The following is a 21089-nucleotide window of genomic DNA, read 5'->3' as shown; positions in this document are numbered from 1 at the left end:
TAAAGCACCTTATGGCTCTAGAGCTTTCTACCTTCAATATCTTCTCAATCAGTAAATTAAAAAACATTTTTTTTTCTTATATATATATATCAACACTGAATACTTTTATTCTGTACATACGAATTTTCGTTTCTAGTTTACTTTCTTTCATTTTTCAATATATTTCCAATTAGCTATACAGTTTATTATTTTTGTATCTCACAGACTACTGTGAAATTGCTTAAGTTTCTTTAACAATTTCATTATATAATAATTATCAAATCCTTCCATCTCTTTTTAATTATTTAATGTTTGCGTTTCCCCATTCATCGACATCAGAAATATATTTACCTGCCACACTTTACATCCCATTCCATCACTTTAAATAACACACATATTAGGTATTATTTTTTGTTTGTATAGTCACTTCACTTTCATAAATTTCAACTTGACTGAGACAACAAACAAAAAAGCAATGTCTTTTGTAAAAGTGTATGTTGTTGTCAACTAATAAATTTATATTATCTAAGAACTTGAGGATGCTCAGAATGTTCCACAAAAATTGGCAACATAGCTACAAAATTGCATTATTTTATACTTACTCATTTGGGTTTGAATTTATTGTATTAATTGAGGATGCTTGATCTTACTTGTTTGAAGCCAAATACACCAAGCCATAATATGTAACTAAGTTCATATGGACTGATGTATACCTAACAATGTAAATAAATGTATACATGCCAAGTTTAGTTGCCATACATCGTACTCTTCATAACCTACAAAAGAGATTTATGAAGTAATATGGTATTTCCACATCATAGGTTAATATTTTTTGCTTAAATTTAAATTTTCGTTAAAGCATAAATGGAAGATATGGGCTAATCTAAAGTGAACATAGTGTTTAAGATATTTTTTGAAAATTTGCAAAACAGGCAACAAGTTTTGATATATAATGTGGGTTCTATAACACAAAACCTTTGTTGAGCTAAAATTCTATTCTTTTATAAACAGAACCTCCAACTACATTTTTAAAGCAGTTTGTGTATTTAAAATAATACTAATGTTCTTCCAATATAAGATAAAAAAACTTGGAAAGTGGTCTTCCCATCACTCTCAAATATTATCATAAAATTACATGGGAAACATCATTAACCCTTCCTTACACAATAGTTGCTCAATGAGAACTTGTAAAGGAAGTTAAAAATTGGTTCTTAGAGATGTATAGTTTATTTACAAGTTCTGCTACAAAACAACATAATTACAAGTTCAAAAACAAACTTCTCAATGGCACATATTGCAATACACAAAGATGCAAAAACTATTCTACACACAAAATAAATAAACTCCATGGTATAGCTCAAGTACAATTCATCCTTGTCATGCTTGTACTTTAGTCGGACTTTTTTTTAGATCTTGTGTCCTGAACTCATTCACTTGCATGCCATGGTGCTACTGAGATAAAAGTGCTATTTAATAAAGAGGAAAAAGCATATTTCTATTTCAGAATACATAACTAGAAACCTGCATAAAGTCTGATAATTCATCAAAATAACATTTTAGACTTTTTATTTAGTAAAAATAAGGCATTTCACCATTACTGGTGAGTAAAACAGTTGTAATTTACAAACAACCTTTAAGCAATCATGTGTGTAAACTTTACTTTTTTGTGGAAATATTTAAAGTTTAAAATAATGTATAAAATGAAAAAAACTTTTATCAATTTAAATGCAACAAAACAGTTGTGCTTGGGGGAGTATTAACTTTGCAACTATATCATTACTCTAATAACCACACAGTTAACATTTCATTGAGCAAATGAAGAAATGTCACATGCATGTATCCAGAACAAAGATGAAAAAGTTTACAAGTTTTGTGAAATTTTTTAAAATTTAGATATTAAAATTTCTCTATTCATTCATGCACTTTAACTGAGAGTCCTCATGACATGAAGGAAGTTTATAATGTTAATATGACTACACTATTCTCTGTCAAACATCCATTAGTCACACCTGAGTGCTTGTCTGAATAATATCTCAGAAAACACATTTAGTCTACTGAATATGCAACAGATGAGATTGCAGCTAAACCTGCAAGTTATTTGGATTTACAATGGTCTTCCATCTTTTGTTTTCAAAAAAGTGACTTACTACCATTTAGAAACAGTGATGATGAAAATAATTGTTAGTTCATTGTTTTTTTATTGAATGATCAAAATTCTTTCTCTGATTTATAGCATTTTTGACTTTCCAGCCAATCCAATAACTTGAAGGTTGAGTGCCAACAAGGATAGAAATTAAGGGTGGCTCTTAACAACAAATTAACTTCTTCTATGATGTTACTTCTAAAATCTTAAAATTTTATAAGGGTGATTAACACACCTAAGATTGGCTGCAGACAGTGCATGGGTGTTGTGGGTTAAAACATCAAACACCTAATTCCTAAATGAACTCCCTTGACAGCTATCTCATTATACAATTGCCTTTTTTATTTTTATTATGTCTGGTGGATAAAATATCCCCAATGCTTTTGGGTGCTATTACCACAGACATTTTCCTTTAAAAATTATACCTTTTGTACTTATTGACAAATGGTATGATTTTTTATTTTGTTTTATATATGTAGTTATTTTTTCATGAAATTTTAACAGTTTATATAGTTAAAATTTGTGATTAGTAACAGATTTTAGCTTTGAATTTCACACTAGATATCTCAGTTTATATATACTGGAAATAATTATGGAAAACCACAGAAGCTACACAAGTACAAGTCACAAACAATGAAAAATTGAAACTAAATACATATTACACAAAATACAAAAAAAAAGAATAATATATACAAAATGCACCAATTCAGACTACTCTGCTTAAAAGAATTCCAGATAAAAACAAGATTTCTTTATGTGCTGAATTAGTTATCTGTGTTTCTAGTTTTCATACTTCAGTTATATAAAATATTCAGCCAAAAGCAAGATCTGCTTATAAAAAACTAACACTCGTGGTACCATTTATAAGGGAGTTTTTACATCAAAATTACAGTCTTTCTTATTTAAAACTGGAATTAAAATTAATAGAATTATGTAAATTAATACTTTTACAATAAAATCAATTTATTTAAATCCACTGTTTTATGTTTCTCTACTTAACTTTTAACTTTCATTTTATATTTATACAGGTATCATGCACTATTAAAATAGATAGGTGACCTTATAACCAGTAGCATTGGCATCAGAGCACTGCTTTATACACCATGGAGGTTGGGGATGGGCTTGAGATTATGCATAGTCTTCCTTGCATAAAAGGAACTCTGCTTATAAACAAGTTTTTTTTACCAGCAAATAAAACTTGCTTATAAGCAGAGTCAATTGTATTTTGTACTAGTTTTAAACACAGTAGTACACCTTGTTTTATGTCCCCATTATTCAGACAAGTTGTTAGATGCCATTTAACCTTCAAAATCCCAAATAAGCCCATATGGTCTTAATAATATTCATATCAGGACTGTTTTGTGTAGGTCAGCCATGGTTGCAAGTGTTCTATCAGCCTCTTTTTTCTCCCAGGTATTGTTTCACCATATTTGCTGCATGCTTAAGATCACTTTCCTCTCTGCCATTGAACAAATTACTGTTGATTGTTGCCAAACAAGTTGAATTTCAAATCATCTGTAAAGAGCATTTTCCTCTGGCTTTGTTACTCCTATGAAGTCTTACGCTTATTTTGTGGTATATCCAGGTTAAATTGAATTAACTTGAGATATATGCAGTGAATTATGCATTCTGTGATGCATATGAAGTCTAACTCTATGTTTAAAAATTATGTGATATGACCACATATACTCTCAATGTTATGTATGGAAATGCTACCTGGTCTATATAATATAAAATATCACTTGAATCATTACATACTAGAATAATATATGAATAGTGTCTCTTAGGTCAACTCAGTTTTAATATAGACATTGTTACTTGAATTACTACATACTGCAGTAACTTACAGATAAAGTCTCTAGTGCAAGGTTTCCATTTTTAAAATATTGTTTTTACTGACATACAAGCAAACAGCAGCCATTTTTTACTGCACTATATTTCTTGACTGACATCATTAAAAAATTAAGAAACAATAAAATACATTATAAAAACAGGATATTTTTATGTACTAAATTTTTTTAGGCTTTATCGACTTCTTATAGACAGGAGTGCTGTTGTTAAAACTGTGAGCTCAGTAATTGTGATGTTCTGTGCTCAGAAAGCAAGAATTATGCAACTATTGTTCTTGTAGCTGATTATAGAAGTGCATCTTTAGAGACAGGAAAAGACAGAAAACAGGAAATTTAATAAAGTAATGTCGAGAATAGGTATATTTCATTGAAGCTAACTGGAGACACTGCAGAGCAATAAAACTATACCCTCCTTTACTCTACTCCAAAATCAGGGCCATTTTTTGCTATTTACATGAAGACAGTATTAAAATGTGATGTTTTCTTTATTGATTCTCAATAGATTTATGGATGGATGGCAAACTTCCACTCTTATGTCAACTGACCTATGTAGTAAACAGTGCAGCAATATATAGATTGAATCTCATTTCAAATGACCATTGCAGTAGACAACTTGACTATTCACTTCAGTAACATATAGATGATATCTCATGTCAAATGACGTGCAGTAGACAGCATAACCTGTGTCAGCTTATTTGTTTGTTAATGTGTACATTTTTATAACAGTCTTTTTTATGTTTATTTTACTGTCACATGTATATAAAATGTGATAACTTCACTTGTGCTGATATAATGTAGTAAATTTGTTTACTAATCTACACTGATTTTATATAAATTAAAAATGTATTCTTATCAGCACTGTAGCCATAATGATGTTATGTTCCATTGGCATTACAGACAGTAGATATAATTCACTTTTTACAAAGATGTGACTCAAAGAAATAAGAGCCACATAAATGTGCAGTTGTTTAAAGAAGTTTTAAAAAATACATTTACAGTTCACCATTAATTGAACAACTACTCTCAATCCAGCTTCCTTGCTTATTTGCTGATGTTTTTAATAGTTACCCCCCCCCCCCCATAAACCAGATATATGCCAAGAAATTTATGATAAATTCATTCATAAATGAGCTTTACTGACCTTCAACTTGTAATCCCATGGGTTACAGTGTTGGTAAAATGGTCAGAAATTCCAGTATTCATTGATTACTTCATAGGAGATTATTAAAGTTGTTACATGGATTGAGTGTGAGCAAAGACGTAACAGTGAAAGTTGGAAATCAAAGTAGTTACTTGTTGGACCAAGCCTTAAAGAGAAGAAACATGTCATGCAATAGTCGATGTATCAACATAGACCACTCTAGGTGGTAATAATAAGCATGTAAAGCTCAAAATTTCAAATTTCTGTTTAGCAACTGTAAAAGTAATGAAATAATGCAATTTTTGCAAAGCTTTGCTAATGCCATAAATCATCCAAACTCTTGTAATTATGAATTTCTTCCTTTGTTATTTGTCAAAATAATCTATTTATTGATTTTTCTTCTTGACTTCTTTACCTTTTTTGACCCAAGACAACATGAAAAAATTACCATCTTGACCATACACTGACTACTGTTTAACAAGATGACTGTTTTTGATCCACTTTTTAGTACACTAGAAACCATATAAGCAAACTTAAAGTATTTAGAAGATATTTCAACACACTATACAGATAAGATTTAGGAACACTAAACAAATATATGACTTGTCTGAGAGAATCATAAATGCTGAAGTGGATAAATACACTGAAGTAAACTGCTACATACCAAAATCCAAAATTAATTAATGACTCACCTTGAGAATCCTAAATATTCAAGTGGATAAACACACTGAAATAAACTGCCTACATACCAAAATCCACTCTTAATTAATGACTCACCTTGAGAATCCTAAATATTCAGGTGGATAAACACACTGAAATAAACTGCCTACATACCAGAATCCACTCTTAATTAATGACTCACCTTGAGAATCCTAAATATTCAGATGGATAAACACACTGAAATAAACTGCCTACATACCAGAATCCACTCTTAATTAATGACTTACAATCAAGTAAAAGGTTGTCTAATTAGAGATGACATGTTCAACAGGTCCAACTGATTACATGAGGAGTGGGAGAAATTGTGCCAGAAATGGCAGCTTGAATCTTCCCAGTAAGAGCATGTGGAGGGACCGGACTGGGAGTAAGAGGTATAACCTTCATGTAGTCCGCCATTAACAAAGTTATCTCCAAAATCTAAAAGAGAAGTATTGCTTATTTGTTTATTAATACATATATTCAATCCAAGAAACATTAATTAATATACAAATTTGGTTAGCCTCCCTAACCTCTAACAAAGTCTATTATAGATTATCAATAGCAAAAAAAGTTAAGTTTGTAATGTGATTTAAATCATGAAGTTCAAAGTTGTAGTTGATTAAGTAAGAGTTCAAGAATGCTTTTCTGAACTGTAAAAAGCTGCTTCAGCATTCAAGAGAAATATTCAGTGAAATAAAGAATATTATTCAAATGATTACATATACACAATACAAGGTTATGTGTATGTGTGTGTATGTATCTGATTCTTTCTATATAGACTTTTAATATAATATTAGTCTCAACATATTATCCTACACCACCTGTGCTATTAACAAAATTGCCTTAACACTGTAATTAGAAACTTGTTTACCTTATTTTTTAAATGGCTAATATAAGATTTATATCCTTTTTTCCCCCGTTTTTGGATCTTCTTTTTGGTCTCATAAATTATTTAGACCAAGATATACTTATTATTAGCTGTAGAAACTACAAGTCAAATGCTTTTACAACCTCTTTTGCCATAAAATTATATATATGGCAAAAATCTATATTTTAACCTCATACTTCAAAATCCTGAAAGAATAACAAATGTTTAGTAAGATGATCCTTCTCTTTTCAGGGATAAATTCTCCCCTGAAAATAAAAATTAATATTTTGCTTAAAGTACACATTTCTTTGACCAGGATGGTGATTTTCCTTTTTAGTTCAACAGCCTGAAGCAACAACTTAATAAACAAATTCCATAATAATTTTATCTAATCAATGATTTGACTTTTCTCATACCTCAATACACTTGAAGAATAATTTAACATGCTATTAATCACTATTGCTAGTTTCTAGGTATATTTGAAGAATGGCATCAGTTCTATAAACAGACTCCTTGAAGAATATTGGGCCAGACAGATTTCCCAGTTACTTAACGGTCAATTTCCTTTAGAAATAATTCAACAGGTTTCCAGTGTCATAGCTGAAAACATGGGGTACTAACACGCAAGTTAAACAATTAAAGAAAATATACATTTACTACCATAAGAGTTCATAACAGATCCAAATAAATCTCAATACTGTAAGTTAGTTCCTTTCAAATTTATTTCTTTTTAGAATCTCAGGTTAATAGAGTAAAATTTAGTATTATTGTTTTATAATTTAAATGTCATTTGAAATATCCATTTGTGGTTACACAGGAAAAAAGACAGGGGCTTAATGAGTGTGTTTTTAACCTTCCCAACTGATGGTGGTGTAAGCTAATATAAGAAATATATCCTAAAGATTTAAGTAAAATATCAATATCAGACCTTTCTGAAAACTAAAAATGTGAGAAAATGTTACCATACTTTATTATAGACAGCCAAATTAGCTTTTATATTTTATCATATATTTTTCATTATAATTAAATTTTAGTTGTTTTATTTTTGCTACAAGTTATTTTTTAGAAGTTTACGCTTTATTAAAAATGTCCAAACTTATTACCAGTGGGTAAAAATAAAAAACAACCAACCAAACAGCATTACTTCTCTTCAAATACCAGTTAACTGCTTAAAAAACTGCACTAATTCACTACAAGTACCAAACTACTTCTCATATAAAATGCATCAATCTTCCTTCCAAATACCACATGTTACAAAACAGCATTACCTCCCCCAAGTACCACATTCATTATGTAAAATACATTATCACTTTGTTCCTTAAACACATAGAGCTCTTAGTAAAAAACAATCTACTTCTCTCTACATACCATATCAGTGGTGTAGGAAAAAGTTGCAAATCTGGGGTGCTTTGCTAGACATGCAATAAGAGATTGAAAGTATGAGGAGCTGCTAAAAGCAGCTTGTGTGCTGCTAAAGACAGCTCAATCTAGGGGGGGGGGGGGGCTGCTCCCCAAGAAAATTAATATAATAATATAACTTACAGTTGCTGTATAATTCAAATATGTAAAAAACCCTGGTTCCGATGCTTATGCATTTGTAGATTTTAAAAACAACATTAATTTCTTTTACATATTGCACAGAGTTCTTAAAAAAAATTCATTTTTACAATATAAAACAACAACATTTAGAAAATGATGAACTATGGTACAAAACTATTTTTGTTAATCAGCATGCAAAACAGCAAACTGCTAACATATTTTTTTATTACCCGCAGGAATGTTTCTGAGTTTTTCAAGTACAAACTTTTAGCTCATACCTCTGTCATCTCTTGATCGATTTGAGATCTAATTATAGCTTTGGACTCAGGAGGTGAAACCCTTTGGATTATATATTTGACCACACCCATGGTCTCATAGATTAATTTACTTTAATCCTGCCTAAAATAATTTCAACTTGAGGGTAGGCTAATAGAGATCCTGATGAGTAATCAAATCAAATCGTGTATACATGCCTTCCATGCTTGGTACTGCTGGTGCACAAAAATATAGCTAATAAAAAGAAAAAAAAAGGTCTCATAGATTAATTTCCTCTAATCCTGCCTAAAAGAATTTTAAGGGCCATGACTACTGAGGATTCCCTCTTGTTTTTATATATAGCATGAAAGAAAACCATACCTTAGGTTTAGGCATTGAGAATAGAAATCTTTCTGTAGTGGAAGTTTCACTGAAACTGTCAGTACCAAAGTTACTAGTAACAAGCATGAAATCTTCTCGACATCCACCAAATGTTGTCACCACTGAATAAGGATACCGGAGCTTTAGTTTCTGAAAAGGATGAAACACAAAGTGAGCAATATTCTGACATGCTACCAGCTTGTAGACAACATATAATTGGGTATGATGAAACATTTGTTATAATGCAATAATGGAGCAATAACAAAAAAACTAATGTGAAAGTTGGTGTCAATATTGTATAATTTTTATATAATGAAAAACATGTGTAATTTTTCATAATACTAGAAAACTATCCTTATAAATCTTGACATCTAAAACTTGTGATATTAAAATGAGGTAACAATGAGATATTTAATTTTTCTCATTCATTATTATTAAAATGCTTCACTTTTATTCCTGGGGGATAACTAGTTAATAATAAAAGTTTTAAGCTATATAAAACATTTGCTTACAAATATATTCCTAGAATAATATGCAAATAAACAAAGAATATATGTTAAAACCTAATGTTTTTATTTTCTTCTTGAGAATAATGTTAAACACGAGTTATCCAAATATTTTATTCATTTTCTTAAATATATTTCTGAAAATATCTTCAGACTTTCAATACAGGAGGTAAAAATTTTTATTGTATTGAAAGGTCATGGTTCTTCACTGGACGTTTTGGAATGGGGTTTGATAATAACCTACATAATCAACTTTGAACTTCCCTATAAGTACAGGTCTAGAGTGGCAAATTTTGAAGACGGCAATTTTTCAAAATAATAATAATGAAAGTAATAAATATCAAACATAAAAAAGTCTGTACACATTTTTAATTTTTTCAATTACACCCTATAACATATATGAGAATATGGTAACAAAGTCAACAATGTGTCACTATTACTCATATTAATTGTGGCGGGACTGCGTGAGTTTGCTTCTGGACTGGTGCAAGTTTAGTACTTATGGGTGGCAAAATGATAAATCCGCCTCTCAGTACAATACATGTATGTCAATCATGTTTTGCAAGTGTACAAAGTTTGGTTAATAGGTAACTCATTGTATCAGAAAATGATTTTCCTGAAAGGCACAAATAATGTTACCCTATTTAAAATTCTTACTATAATAGAATGTGATAACATGTTATAAAACTGTAGTTTCTTTTTCTTTGAAGTAACAAGTGATAATAGTGCTCGACTTAACTAAGGTGAAACAACACAAGGTAAGTGTGATGCTACTGCCTGAACTGAAATGTCATAAAGTAAAATACAGTACTGTGCAAAAGTGTTAGGACAAGAGAATACTTTGTCATTCTTTCCACTTTATGGGGCTAATTCTTCCATGCCATTACAGAATGTAAATTTCAACACTATGGTAATGCTTCACTGATTCCTGTTGACAATTGAATGAGCCAGGGTGAGAATATATATCATTCTTCAGAATTCTCATATCCTTGTACCAAGGGCATGTCATAAGGGTTCTGCTTGAATGAACATACTGATCAAATTTAGGGTCTGAAATCACTATCATAGTAGTACCCCATGGAGTGTCTTAACTATATAGAAAGAATGGTACTGGTATATGCTACTACTATACTACTACTAATGGTACTTTATGATGCTGGTATATGTTAGAAGAAATTAATTCAATAGCACTCCACAAATAAACCTTGATAAAAAACAGTGTTTAACACTATTTGTTAAGTTTTGTTGTCATGCCATGACCCAAAAAGTGTAGAGAACTGTCAGTAGAGCAGAGAGTTCACATAAAAGCTTTTTTTTGAGAGAATGATGCCATAAGTAAAATGATTTCTTGGCAAATTACAAATTAACATTTCAAGCTCTATGCATGCATTTTTATTAAAATTTAAAAGGCAATAATGCATCATCAATTGAATACTGTGCTTTTCTGTTACTTAAAATTAAAAAATTGGAAAATAAATATCATGCAGTTGATGTAATTTAATAACTGCAGAAAAAAATAGCAATTAATTATTATCATGTTTTGATAGAAACTCCACTATTGCTGAAATTACTGCTGATCAACAAGTGGTAAAAAATGTAATAGTCCAACATCACTGGAGATACAATCAATCAAAGACTAGAACAAAATTTTACTGTAGCTTTTTCTGAATAAGTTAAAATATCATATCAACTTTAGAACTGTTTAGTATATAAATTGCAATACAACATATTTCATGCATCATGATCCTGAACATTACTGGTGTTTATAACTAATAATGAACTTGGAATGTGATGTTTTTCACATATCTAACGCAATACCACTAGGTGATGATCAATGAACTGTGTTAAAAAACCTTTCATGCAACATAACAAAACACTGTGTAATTACCAATAACCCAATACCACCAAATGTGACACTTCAAAGAGTATGATAACGTTATATGAATATTGATAGTGATCAGCGACTCAGATTATATATGATAACAAAGTAAATTTATGGTAGTCAGTAAATAATAACACTGGACTTGAAAGGGGAATACTAATCTTTAATAAACACAGCAAAATATAACAATAGTCAAACACACAAATGCAAGGTAAGATAGTGTGAATTCTAAACTTCGTGCAACAAATGCTAAAATAAAGTTACTATATCACAGTACTGATGTATGTCTTAGGTTGGTTTTCCAATTACTTTCTGCAGCAATTTCACTGAATCAACTTTGAGTCTTCTTAACCTCATTTAAATAAAAAAAAACATAAAAAAGATCTGTAAGCTACTCTATTGGAGTTACTTAGATCAGTAAAATAACAGAGGAATGGTTCTTCAGACTATATATATATAACTTCTGTTAATATAAAAAGTGTGGAGGCTAACATTTACCATGGATGTGAAGTCTAACACTGCTACACCATCTTCTCCTACTGCTAACCACACAGCTTTTGGTTCACCAATCTTTAACTGTGAAAATCAAAGTATTCAACTGTAGTATTTCTACAATATTACATAAAAAGCACAACCATAGATGTATTATGGCCAATAATTTAAACAGTAAGCAAACTTGATAATTAGTACAACACTCAAGTGACTCAATACAAATTATAGTTATTTTTATTACATTCATGGCTTTCATACATAATATACCAACATAATATACTAATTATTAATTAGTAGCAATTTCTATTTAGTTATATTAAGATAATAATTACTATCTAGTTTCATCCTAAGTTTCAGCTGCTAATCTGCTGCCACCTTCATGGAAATCCTGAAAAGGAGTATTTTTATGTTAACAGTGGATAAGATCTAATCCTGGGTCTTCTTGATGGAAGTCTGTTTTGTTATCCACTCAACAGGGGTCCTTCCATCAGGCTTTCATCAAGAAGACCCAGGATCTAATCCCAGTCACTACCAACACAGAAATGGTCTTTCTCAAGATTTTGTTGAAGATAGTAGTAGATTAGAAGCACAAATGTAGGATATAACAAGTTAGTAATTAACACATAGTCATAAAAGATTAGTTTGTAATTAATAATCAAATTTAGGTGGTTGTACAGGCAACTAACTATGACAATCATAAGTACTTAAAAATTGCTTGCTTGAAGTTTTTCAATAACATAGAAAAAGCTCACTTTTCCTGACATTAGAAAAACTTATTTAATTCTTTCCATAGAAGATCAGTGGATAACACCAACCTCGAAACTCCAAAGTAAACATTAGTTTCTAAACTATAACTTTTAATATAGTAAGTGTATCTTCACAACATTTGGAAAGCTTTCAGTGAACATTACAAGTCTTTTATAAACAAAAAAAAAAATCAGAATTTTTAATGAAAATAATTTTTACTAAATACATGTCCATGAATATATGGAGTCAAAGTGTTGACTGCTCTGATGCAAAGTGAATTTCATGTCAAGATTAAAAATACTTTACCTAAACATTTTGAAATTTCATCTCTGTTACCTCTAAAATCTGCTAAATAAATATCAAACGATTTTTTTTTCTGGTAAACTTTATATTTTATCTGTTATTTTCTCCACCCTAATGCTATAAAGCTGCAATAAAAAAAAGTAACAGAAAACTATATTTGTTTACCCTAATAGCTTAGGGTCTGTAACAATATACAATTGTTTATACTATATTTTAGTTTCATTGTCCTTTGAACTGAGTCTAACTAATAATCCTGCCATACAAGTCGCAAGCCACTCAACTAACATGTAGCTTACATTACCATACTGAATAATGTAATGCACAAGCTGCTTGCAAGGATACCTTGTGAAGAATTTTTATTATTATTAGCCATTACCTTACCTAATCTAACCTTTTTTAACCTAATAAGTTTATAATTTTTACATTTTATTTACTTTTATAATAATAATAAATAAAGAATATATATGAAAAACAAGAAATATAGTGCTTACCTTTAACCTCTTGTTTTTGGTGTCAGTTGGTGATGAAATTTAAGCCTACATTTCTTACACTGATATTACTATATCACAAAATAATTTTTATTTACTTAAATAATGCACCAAATAAAACAGAATAATAACATACAGAAAGCAAACAATATCCTATAATTACTATAATGTAACTGGCTTTCTAACTATTACATACGAGCCTTAGATTAATTATTTAAGCTTCTCAGTCTGAACACTTCAGGAGAAACTTTGAAACTGAGAGGGTGGTAAATGAACTGGAGAAAAGAAAAGACCTAGAAAACAAATATCACAATTCTCATACCAGGAGAGATAGAGGATTTTGTTCAAATACTCTCTTAAGAAATTAAGAATTTTAAACTTAAACAATATTAAAAATTGTTTTGATGTCAAGTATACATTGTATACATTAATAATAAAGTAGCTTAATTAAATTTTGAATGTAACCCTGTCAAATATTGTGACATGTGCACTTTAACCTACCCATAACAAGATAAATACTCTGTGATTTAACAATACCAGAATATTAAAAAAAAGCTTAACTCATTGAAACTAAACACTAACTGAGCAATAAAACAGTAATAAATAATTAGCAACTTGTTTTATTAAAACTCTTTCCACATATTTCAGCCCCAAAATTATCCTTTTTTATTCAGTCTTAAAAATAAAAAGTATTAAATGCAGCCAAGTTATATAATTCTTGACCTAAAATTATATTATATAATTATATCTGAGCTTACAAACCTTACCTTAGCTAAGTCCTCTCATCAACTAATTTTGTCATGTACAGTACCTCTAACTTAGCCAAAAATAATATTAGTTCCCTAACTATCCAATTAAAAAATTGACCATACTGTTATTCCAGAAATGAAATGTTACATATTCATTTGTTGTTGCTGTTGTTTTACTGCAAAGCTAAACGATGGGCTATATGTACTCTGTCCATCACAAAGAATTTAGTGTTGTAAATCCATAAACTTATGGCTTGCAAACCAGGGAACTACATGTTAAACATATAATTATACTATGCATTAAAAACGTACTGTCAAGGAAAAAGTTAATAAACTAGAAGAAATATTCACATGCCAAGCAGCTTGGTTTAGCATAGCATATCTGGCAATCATTTTAGATGATAAACATTTTTGCCAGCTACACAGTTAAAAGTAATTTTTAACTCAACATTGGAGTTTTGGAGCACACTAATGAGCTGAGAAATAGTCATCATGTTATACTCAGGTCAAACAATAAAAGACAGATTAATAAGTATTAAGTAAGTTATATCATGAAAGAGAAACCAAAATAACTTAAATATTAATTGCTGAGATGTCAACAGGCCAAACAGAAAGCAGACTAAACATTCCAATGATCAAGGATGTTATCCTTTATCCAATCTTATTTACAGTATCCATTACAAGTTTTTCTGAAGATTTTCACTTATTGAATCTGGATCAGTAGAGCCAGTTTAATCCAGATTCATCATGTGATGATAAATAATCACTGCTAAACCAAGCTAGTTGATTAGAATCTGAGTTTGTATTTCCAAGCTAGAAAGAACTAGATCCAGAACCTAAAGCCTGCATCTGTCAACCAACAACACCCTTCATTACCATAAATCATGGTTCAGTTCTACCATATATACCTTATATTTATGTTGGTAAGGTATAGTAACTAGGACTTAAATTACCAGAGTTTGTAATGATATCAAGTGGAATAACAGCATTACTTTGTTTAAAGTATTATCTTAATATGAAATAGTAAGTTAAATTTCAGACCTTATCTTTTTGAATTCTTACATTTACTTGAATTGATATTTTTCTTGTAATCATCATTAAGAGAAGTAAATAACATGTATTATGCTTTGTTCTGTGAATTTTGTTTGACTCTATCATCGTATTTCTCATGTATCCTTCCTCAAGTTGGTAACTTGTGCAAAATTATCAACTGTATTTTCCTAGTACTTTAAATAAATACTATTTGTAAATGGTTGTTACTCAGCAATAAAGCAGCTTGTTACAATAACATTTTCTTATCCTATAAAACAGTGTTTCTCAAAGTGTGGTGTGCAGCCCACTGGTGGTCTGTGAGGGAGTGCCATTTTTCCCATTAATTTTGATGAGTGTTTTTGTTGTTGCAAGAGAAAGCAAGTGGGGGTCGGAGCAGCAGGTGGTCCTTGGATGAAGACTGCCATAAAACAGTTAGACTTTGTGAAAAGTAAGTTACATTGTAAAAACAAAAGAAAAACAGGAATTTTTAGTATATTATCCAAAAAGAGTGTGAAGCATGCTCTCTTAAAAAAAAAAAATTTGAAATAAGATTTCTAAAGAGCAAGTTTCTGCAACCCTGAACTTTCTTCAATCAACAGTATCAAAAAAGATCACTTGAACAGCAAGGTTATGAAATTCTCCTATACCAGATGAGAGTATTAAAACAAAACAACTTTTTATGTTATTCCTAATCAGTTTTGTTAAGTTCACAGTATCTTACTTACAAATATAATATTTTATTTTGAATAAAACCATGCAGTTGCTTTACTTAGCAGAGAAAACACATTTCTTGCGGAACAATTAAATTCGGCAGAAACTATTATTTGTTTAAATGAGCACATCTATCCAAGATACTGTTACTTAATTTTACTCTTTCAGAGAGCATTAACATGATAAAAGAAGATTATAATAGTTAAGTATGAACTTCTGGAGAATGAGAAGCACTGAAAAAGTTTGTAACTGTTCAGCACATTTCTAGGTTTATGTCAGTGGCTTTAAAACTATTCTCAGGAAACAATGTTGACTAGTTTATAATAATATAGTATTGCTCTTGTATTCATATTGTTTAAAAAATGAGCAGCATTTTACTGTTCTATGAAATTCCTTCTTATTACACGAACTTTATAGAAATTTAAGTTAACTACACTGAATTGATATAAAGTTAAAACACAACACTAAATTCAATACAAAGGAAGTACTCCAAAATACTCCAAAGTTTAATTCAAAACAAAAATATTATGCAGCCATCCAAAAAAAAAAAACAGTTATATTTAATTTATATTCACATTAGCTGAAACTTTTAGTCCAATTTAAGTTTTAGACAAACTGATTTATTGCTGTTTTCTCACTGATATTCATGGACAAACTTTAACAATAAATTTTCACATTTTTTTTTCTTCAAGAATACATATGTACTAATCTCAATAAGAAAAACTGCCTGTTCATACTTCTACAATTATCTTATTTTTCTAAAAAAAATTGTGGGGAGAGTTTTATAATTACTTTAATCATATAGAGCATTATTTACTTTCAAAACTTTCAACTACTTGAACTTTTGTATAATAATTTATATTTGTAAAATTTTATTGTAAAAAGGCAGCTTAATAAATTGCAATATATACAGTAAATTTTTCATATTAATTTTGCAAACTGTTGCATTTAACTCAAAAGTTAAACTTAATCTCATTAATATTGGGTAGGTTCTTATTAAGATGACTTGGAATAATAATTACTGGTAGAAAATAAAAGTTATAATTTTCCTACACTGAAAATGTATTTCTGATAGGTACTTAGCTCCGCTCACAAATAGCTATTCTCGTTCAGTGCTGCCCTCTTTATGCAAACAGTTTTTTAATGTTTGCCACAAGCCTTCTATCTCCCCTCCATTGGAATTAATTGATTCCAATAGTCTCTCATGCAAATCATTATGCTTCAACCCTCCACCAATAAGAGTGTGACATACTCTCATAATGCATGTGGCTCCCTCTATTCAATTCTACCGAACTATCACTTCGAGTTTTGGCAGAAGATAGAAGCAGAGGAAGAGTGTGAAATGTGAACAGAGGTAAGTACCTATCAGAAATACATTTTCAGTGAAGGAAAATTATAACTTCCAATATGGTACATTACCTCCTCTTACATAAATAGCAAGAATCCCACATTGAATGGTGGAAGGACTGGTGCAAGGGAAAGAAAGAAGCATCCTTCAAAACTTTTTTTTAATTTTTTCGGGATGTGTGTAATGTTCAATCTTAAAAACTGTGAGCTTTTAAGATCCTTCAAAAGTGTCCGAAGGGCACTCCCTAAGATAAGACAGTCAGCTTCTAAGATCTGATGTGGGGAACCACATCACTTCTAAAACTGGTATATACTCTTTGCCCATCATAGAAAGAGGAGCACATCCAACTGAGAAAGAACTATGGCAAGAAAGTGATCCGAACCATGCAATATTCATGAAAATGAATCCCAGAAATTATAAAAGTGGTAAAATGAAAAAGATGTGTCCCTAGATGTAGAGTGGCTAGGGCACAACGGACCATACACAGTAAGTCAACTACATCTAAAACCCATGCCACTTGGAACTGACATCCATGTTGGGGTAGGATGAGGATCATGCCATTGGTAAATCAACTGCAGTTCAAAACCTGGCTGCTGGGTATCTACATCCATGTTGGGGTAGGAAAGATGGATCATACTTCTGGAAAGTTAACTACTATCAAAAACCCATTCTACCGGGACCAACATCCATGCTGGGGTAGGAAAGAAGATAATACCAGTGGCAAGGCAACTACAATCCAAAATCCAGCCACCTGGCATGGATAGGAAAGAGGATCATACCGTCTTCACCTTAAGTTCATGAAACAGGAGTGAATATAGTACCACCCCGACTCATGAACAGGGCACATGTGAATATGTTAAATTGATAGATAGATCCAGAAATCTGACATCCACTATCGAAAGTCATCTCTATGTAAATCATCTCCCTCAAAAGTAAAACTGATCAGAACCACTCCAAGCACATAACATTCTCAGAATAAAAACCAACAAGGGATAACAGAAGAGAAAGGACCATAGCAATCTGCAATTATCAACATTGTGACCCACAACACTGAGGGAGGAATATAGACATCTGTAATACATGTATCAGGACTTATGTTGATTGGTTTTACTTTAAATCCAAAACCCGGCCACTGGGAACCGACATCCACATGAGGGTAAGATGAAGGATCCTAATTGAAGGGCTGAACTGCAATTTTGATGTATCACTCTCATTTGTTTTTATGTTTCATATTGGAGGATATCACTAAATGGTTTTATAATAATTTCTATATTTTGCTTGTATTTCATTAACCCATTCAAGAGGATGCCTCCATGGTCCACCACCCCAGCGTCTTGGAACTGGAATGTGGTAAGGACTCTCACACTCCACTAGAAGAAAAGGGGGTAAAATGCAGTGGAGAGTCCAGAAGAATGACAACACCTGAGAAAGTGCAATGGGTGACCAGAAAATCCTATTTTTAAAAGCAGACCATACCGAATTATTCAATACAAGGCATGTTAGGGATGGGCAGCTATCCCCTTCTACTTTACCCATGTAGTCCAGGAAGCAATTCTACTGTGAGGATACATTTCCAAGAGATCTTATGGAACACCCCATCTCTGCAGTGTGTGTTGCGTGGCTTGACAGTGCAGATTTGAACAGTTAAAGAACAGAGCATGATCCAAATGATGAACGTTAGTAAAAGGGAAAAGGTCCTCTCAAACGAAAAAAAAAATAACATACCCAGTCAAAGTCTCACTGAATTCTGATATTCTAGAATGGCTACAGGTGAAAGAGGAAGAAAATCATGATCCACTGCAAAGAGTGAGACAAATGTAGTATGGGTAGTCCACATGCCCAATTGAAGAAGTACTTTCAAAGGATGATGAAGATGAAATGCCAATGAAAAGGTAAGGTGTTAAATTGGGTGAGAAGACACTCTGAATAAAGTATGGGAGGAAGGTGATAAAGAGGAAGAAGCCAAACAAATGTGTTAAAAAGAAGGAAGAGAAAGTGGCTAAATGGAGGAGTTATCCTCATGCATCACTGAAATGACCAGAGGAAAACCAGGCATGAAGACAGAGGACAGGAAGGTCAGGATGAAACACCGGTGACTGTGGATGTTGAAAAAGGAACAGGGACAGAGGAAAAGTTAATGGAGCAGGAATATGGAGCTGGGAAGCAGCAGAAACCACAGCTGAGATGGCCAGGAAAGAACTATCAGAAGGACTGAACACAGAGTGTTAAGGATGAACGAAACCACCCAGAGAAGAAGGAGAACTGGAGGATAGACAAATGTGTAGGTCCAACCCTGGCTGAAAACATCAATTGGCAGAGCAAGAAGACAAGAAACTGGTGACCACAACCAAGGCAATTTGTGGTTAAGGGATGTAGCAAAAGCATCAATGTGAGGAGTACCCCACTGAAGTTAAAGCCTCTGGAAAACAAAAGGATCGAGAGACCACTCCATCAGTTAAATGTTGTCTGGGCAGGAATCTCATCCATGACAAGAGCAAAAACACGTGGAACATGAAACTGACATGCAATGATAAGAATATTAAGCGTGTGGGCCAAAAAAAAAAAATCCAACATATGAATACAGAGGGATGCAGAATGGATGCCACCCTGGTGATTGAGATTAGCAACCATTATAAAAAAGTGGGAATGGATCATTATCAGACGATTTCTGGTCAGATGGAGAAAATGAACCAAAACACGACCAGGATGTTAATAGGATAAGACCTCTCAGCTGCAGACCAAAAACCCCGAATCTTCCAGTTGATCAACCTACACCCCTATCCCCCAAAGAGATGCTTTCATGAAATGTCGAAAACTGGATGGGGAGGAGGAAGTGGGATCCCCACCAACATGTGAGTCATATCTAACCACCAATGCCAATCACAGACAAGGGTAGGAGGAAGGGTAATAAGAGCTCACAAAAGATCCTTGCAAAATTCCAGTGGTTGTGAAAAAACCATGAAAGAGCCTGACCTAAGGGGCTACCATGGAGAGTCACATCCCCAAAGGGCATAGAACTTCGAGAGCTGAAATTGAACTGAAAACCCACAGAACGAAATTGAATAGGAGAAGTGCGGGCTCGACTGAGATGTGTGTAGAAAAAGAAAAACACCCAAAAGAACAAGGTATTGGATAGGTTATGGTAAGGACTTCTTCAACTTGATTAATAGCCCATTATACCCACCTCTAGGAGCAGCTGATAAGGATAATGGGCGGACTCCTGTTCGGAACTAGCAAACAGTAGCTAGTTGACCAAAGAAAGAAGAAAGTGCAACCCGAGAGCATATAAGTGATGAACGAATACTCTGAACACCTGACAAAACATCCAGGGCCGAAACTAGTCTGAAGGGGAGTACACAAAACAGAGAAACCACCCCGTGGAGAAGAAACCGAAGAGAGGGTCGCGAGTGACGAAATATTAGAATATGCAAATAATCATTTGCAAAATTCCTCTTTGTCATCAATAAACCTGGAGAAAAAGCCCACCTAAGTGTGAGAAATTATTCCAAGGTAAAATGGGGCAGATTGAAAATTAGAATGAGGCAGTATAAACCTAGCACAGGCCGCCAGTCTCCAGTTTGCCACAAGGATAACAGACAGTCTGGAATAAAAGCCTAGAGAAAGATAATGAACAGGTTATGGCCTGTAGAGACAGAAAATCTTGTACAGGTTTGGACAGATGCAGGCAGGTGACAGGATCCCAAGTCATGGGGAAGGAAAATGGTACCAGGGACAAAGGAGGGGGGAGGAATTGGATAAGTCCCTCTGATAAAACCCAAAGCACCCATGGAACTGTAGTGAAAGATCGTCAATGGGTAAGAAAAAATATAGTGAAGCTCCCACTGAACCAAAACACTCTGGTTAGTCTCTGGTGCTGTTGGCAACATGCTCATCAACGTTGAATAAAATAAGATGATAAACCCTGGAAGGGGACAGGTATGGATAAATAAGGACCAAGATGGGAAAGGAATAGAGT

General features: G+C 32.2%; 1 protein-coding gene across 7 annotated transcripts in view; it reads right to left on the bottom strand.

The window, feature by feature from the left end:
- Positions 1-1187: 1187 nt before the first annotated feature.
- LOC106463828 (pleckstrin homology domain-containing family H member 1-like) overlaps positions 1188-21089 on the bottom strand; it is a 151051-nt gene continuing 131149 nt past the window's right edge. For 2 of the 7 annotated variants that reach the window (XM_013923903.2, XM_013923906.2), the window contains exons 28-31: positions 11742-11819; positions 8856-9005; positions 6061-6250; positions 1188-1431 (exon numbers count right to left, since the gene is read on the bottom strand). In XM_013923903.2, coding sequence (XP_013779357.1) covers positions 6098-6250; positions 8856-9005; positions 11742-11819 — 381 coding nt within the window. In that variant the 3' untranslated portion in view covers positions 1188-1431; positions 6061-6097. Of the gene's footprint in view, positions 1446-5113; positions 5280-6060; positions 6251-8855; positions 9006-11741; positions 11820-21089 lie in introns of all 7 variants that reach the window. The other 5 variants (XR_002611576.1, XR_002611574.1, XR_002611575.1 and 2 more) reach the window with 5 other exon arrangements.

Source organism: Limulus polyphemus, unplaced genomic scaffold (genome assembly GCF_000517525.1).
Source record: "Limulus polyphemus unplaced genomic scaffold, Limulus_polyphemus-2.1.2 Scaffold1494, whole genome shotgun sequence".
NCBI classification, from domain to species: domain Eukaryota; kingdom Metazoa; phylum Arthropoda; class Merostomata; order Xiphosura; family Limulidae; genus Limulus; species Limulus polyphemus.
The sequence above is the reverse complement of the archived record's forward strand: the minus strand, read 5'-3'. Positions and strand labels throughout refer to the sequence as shown.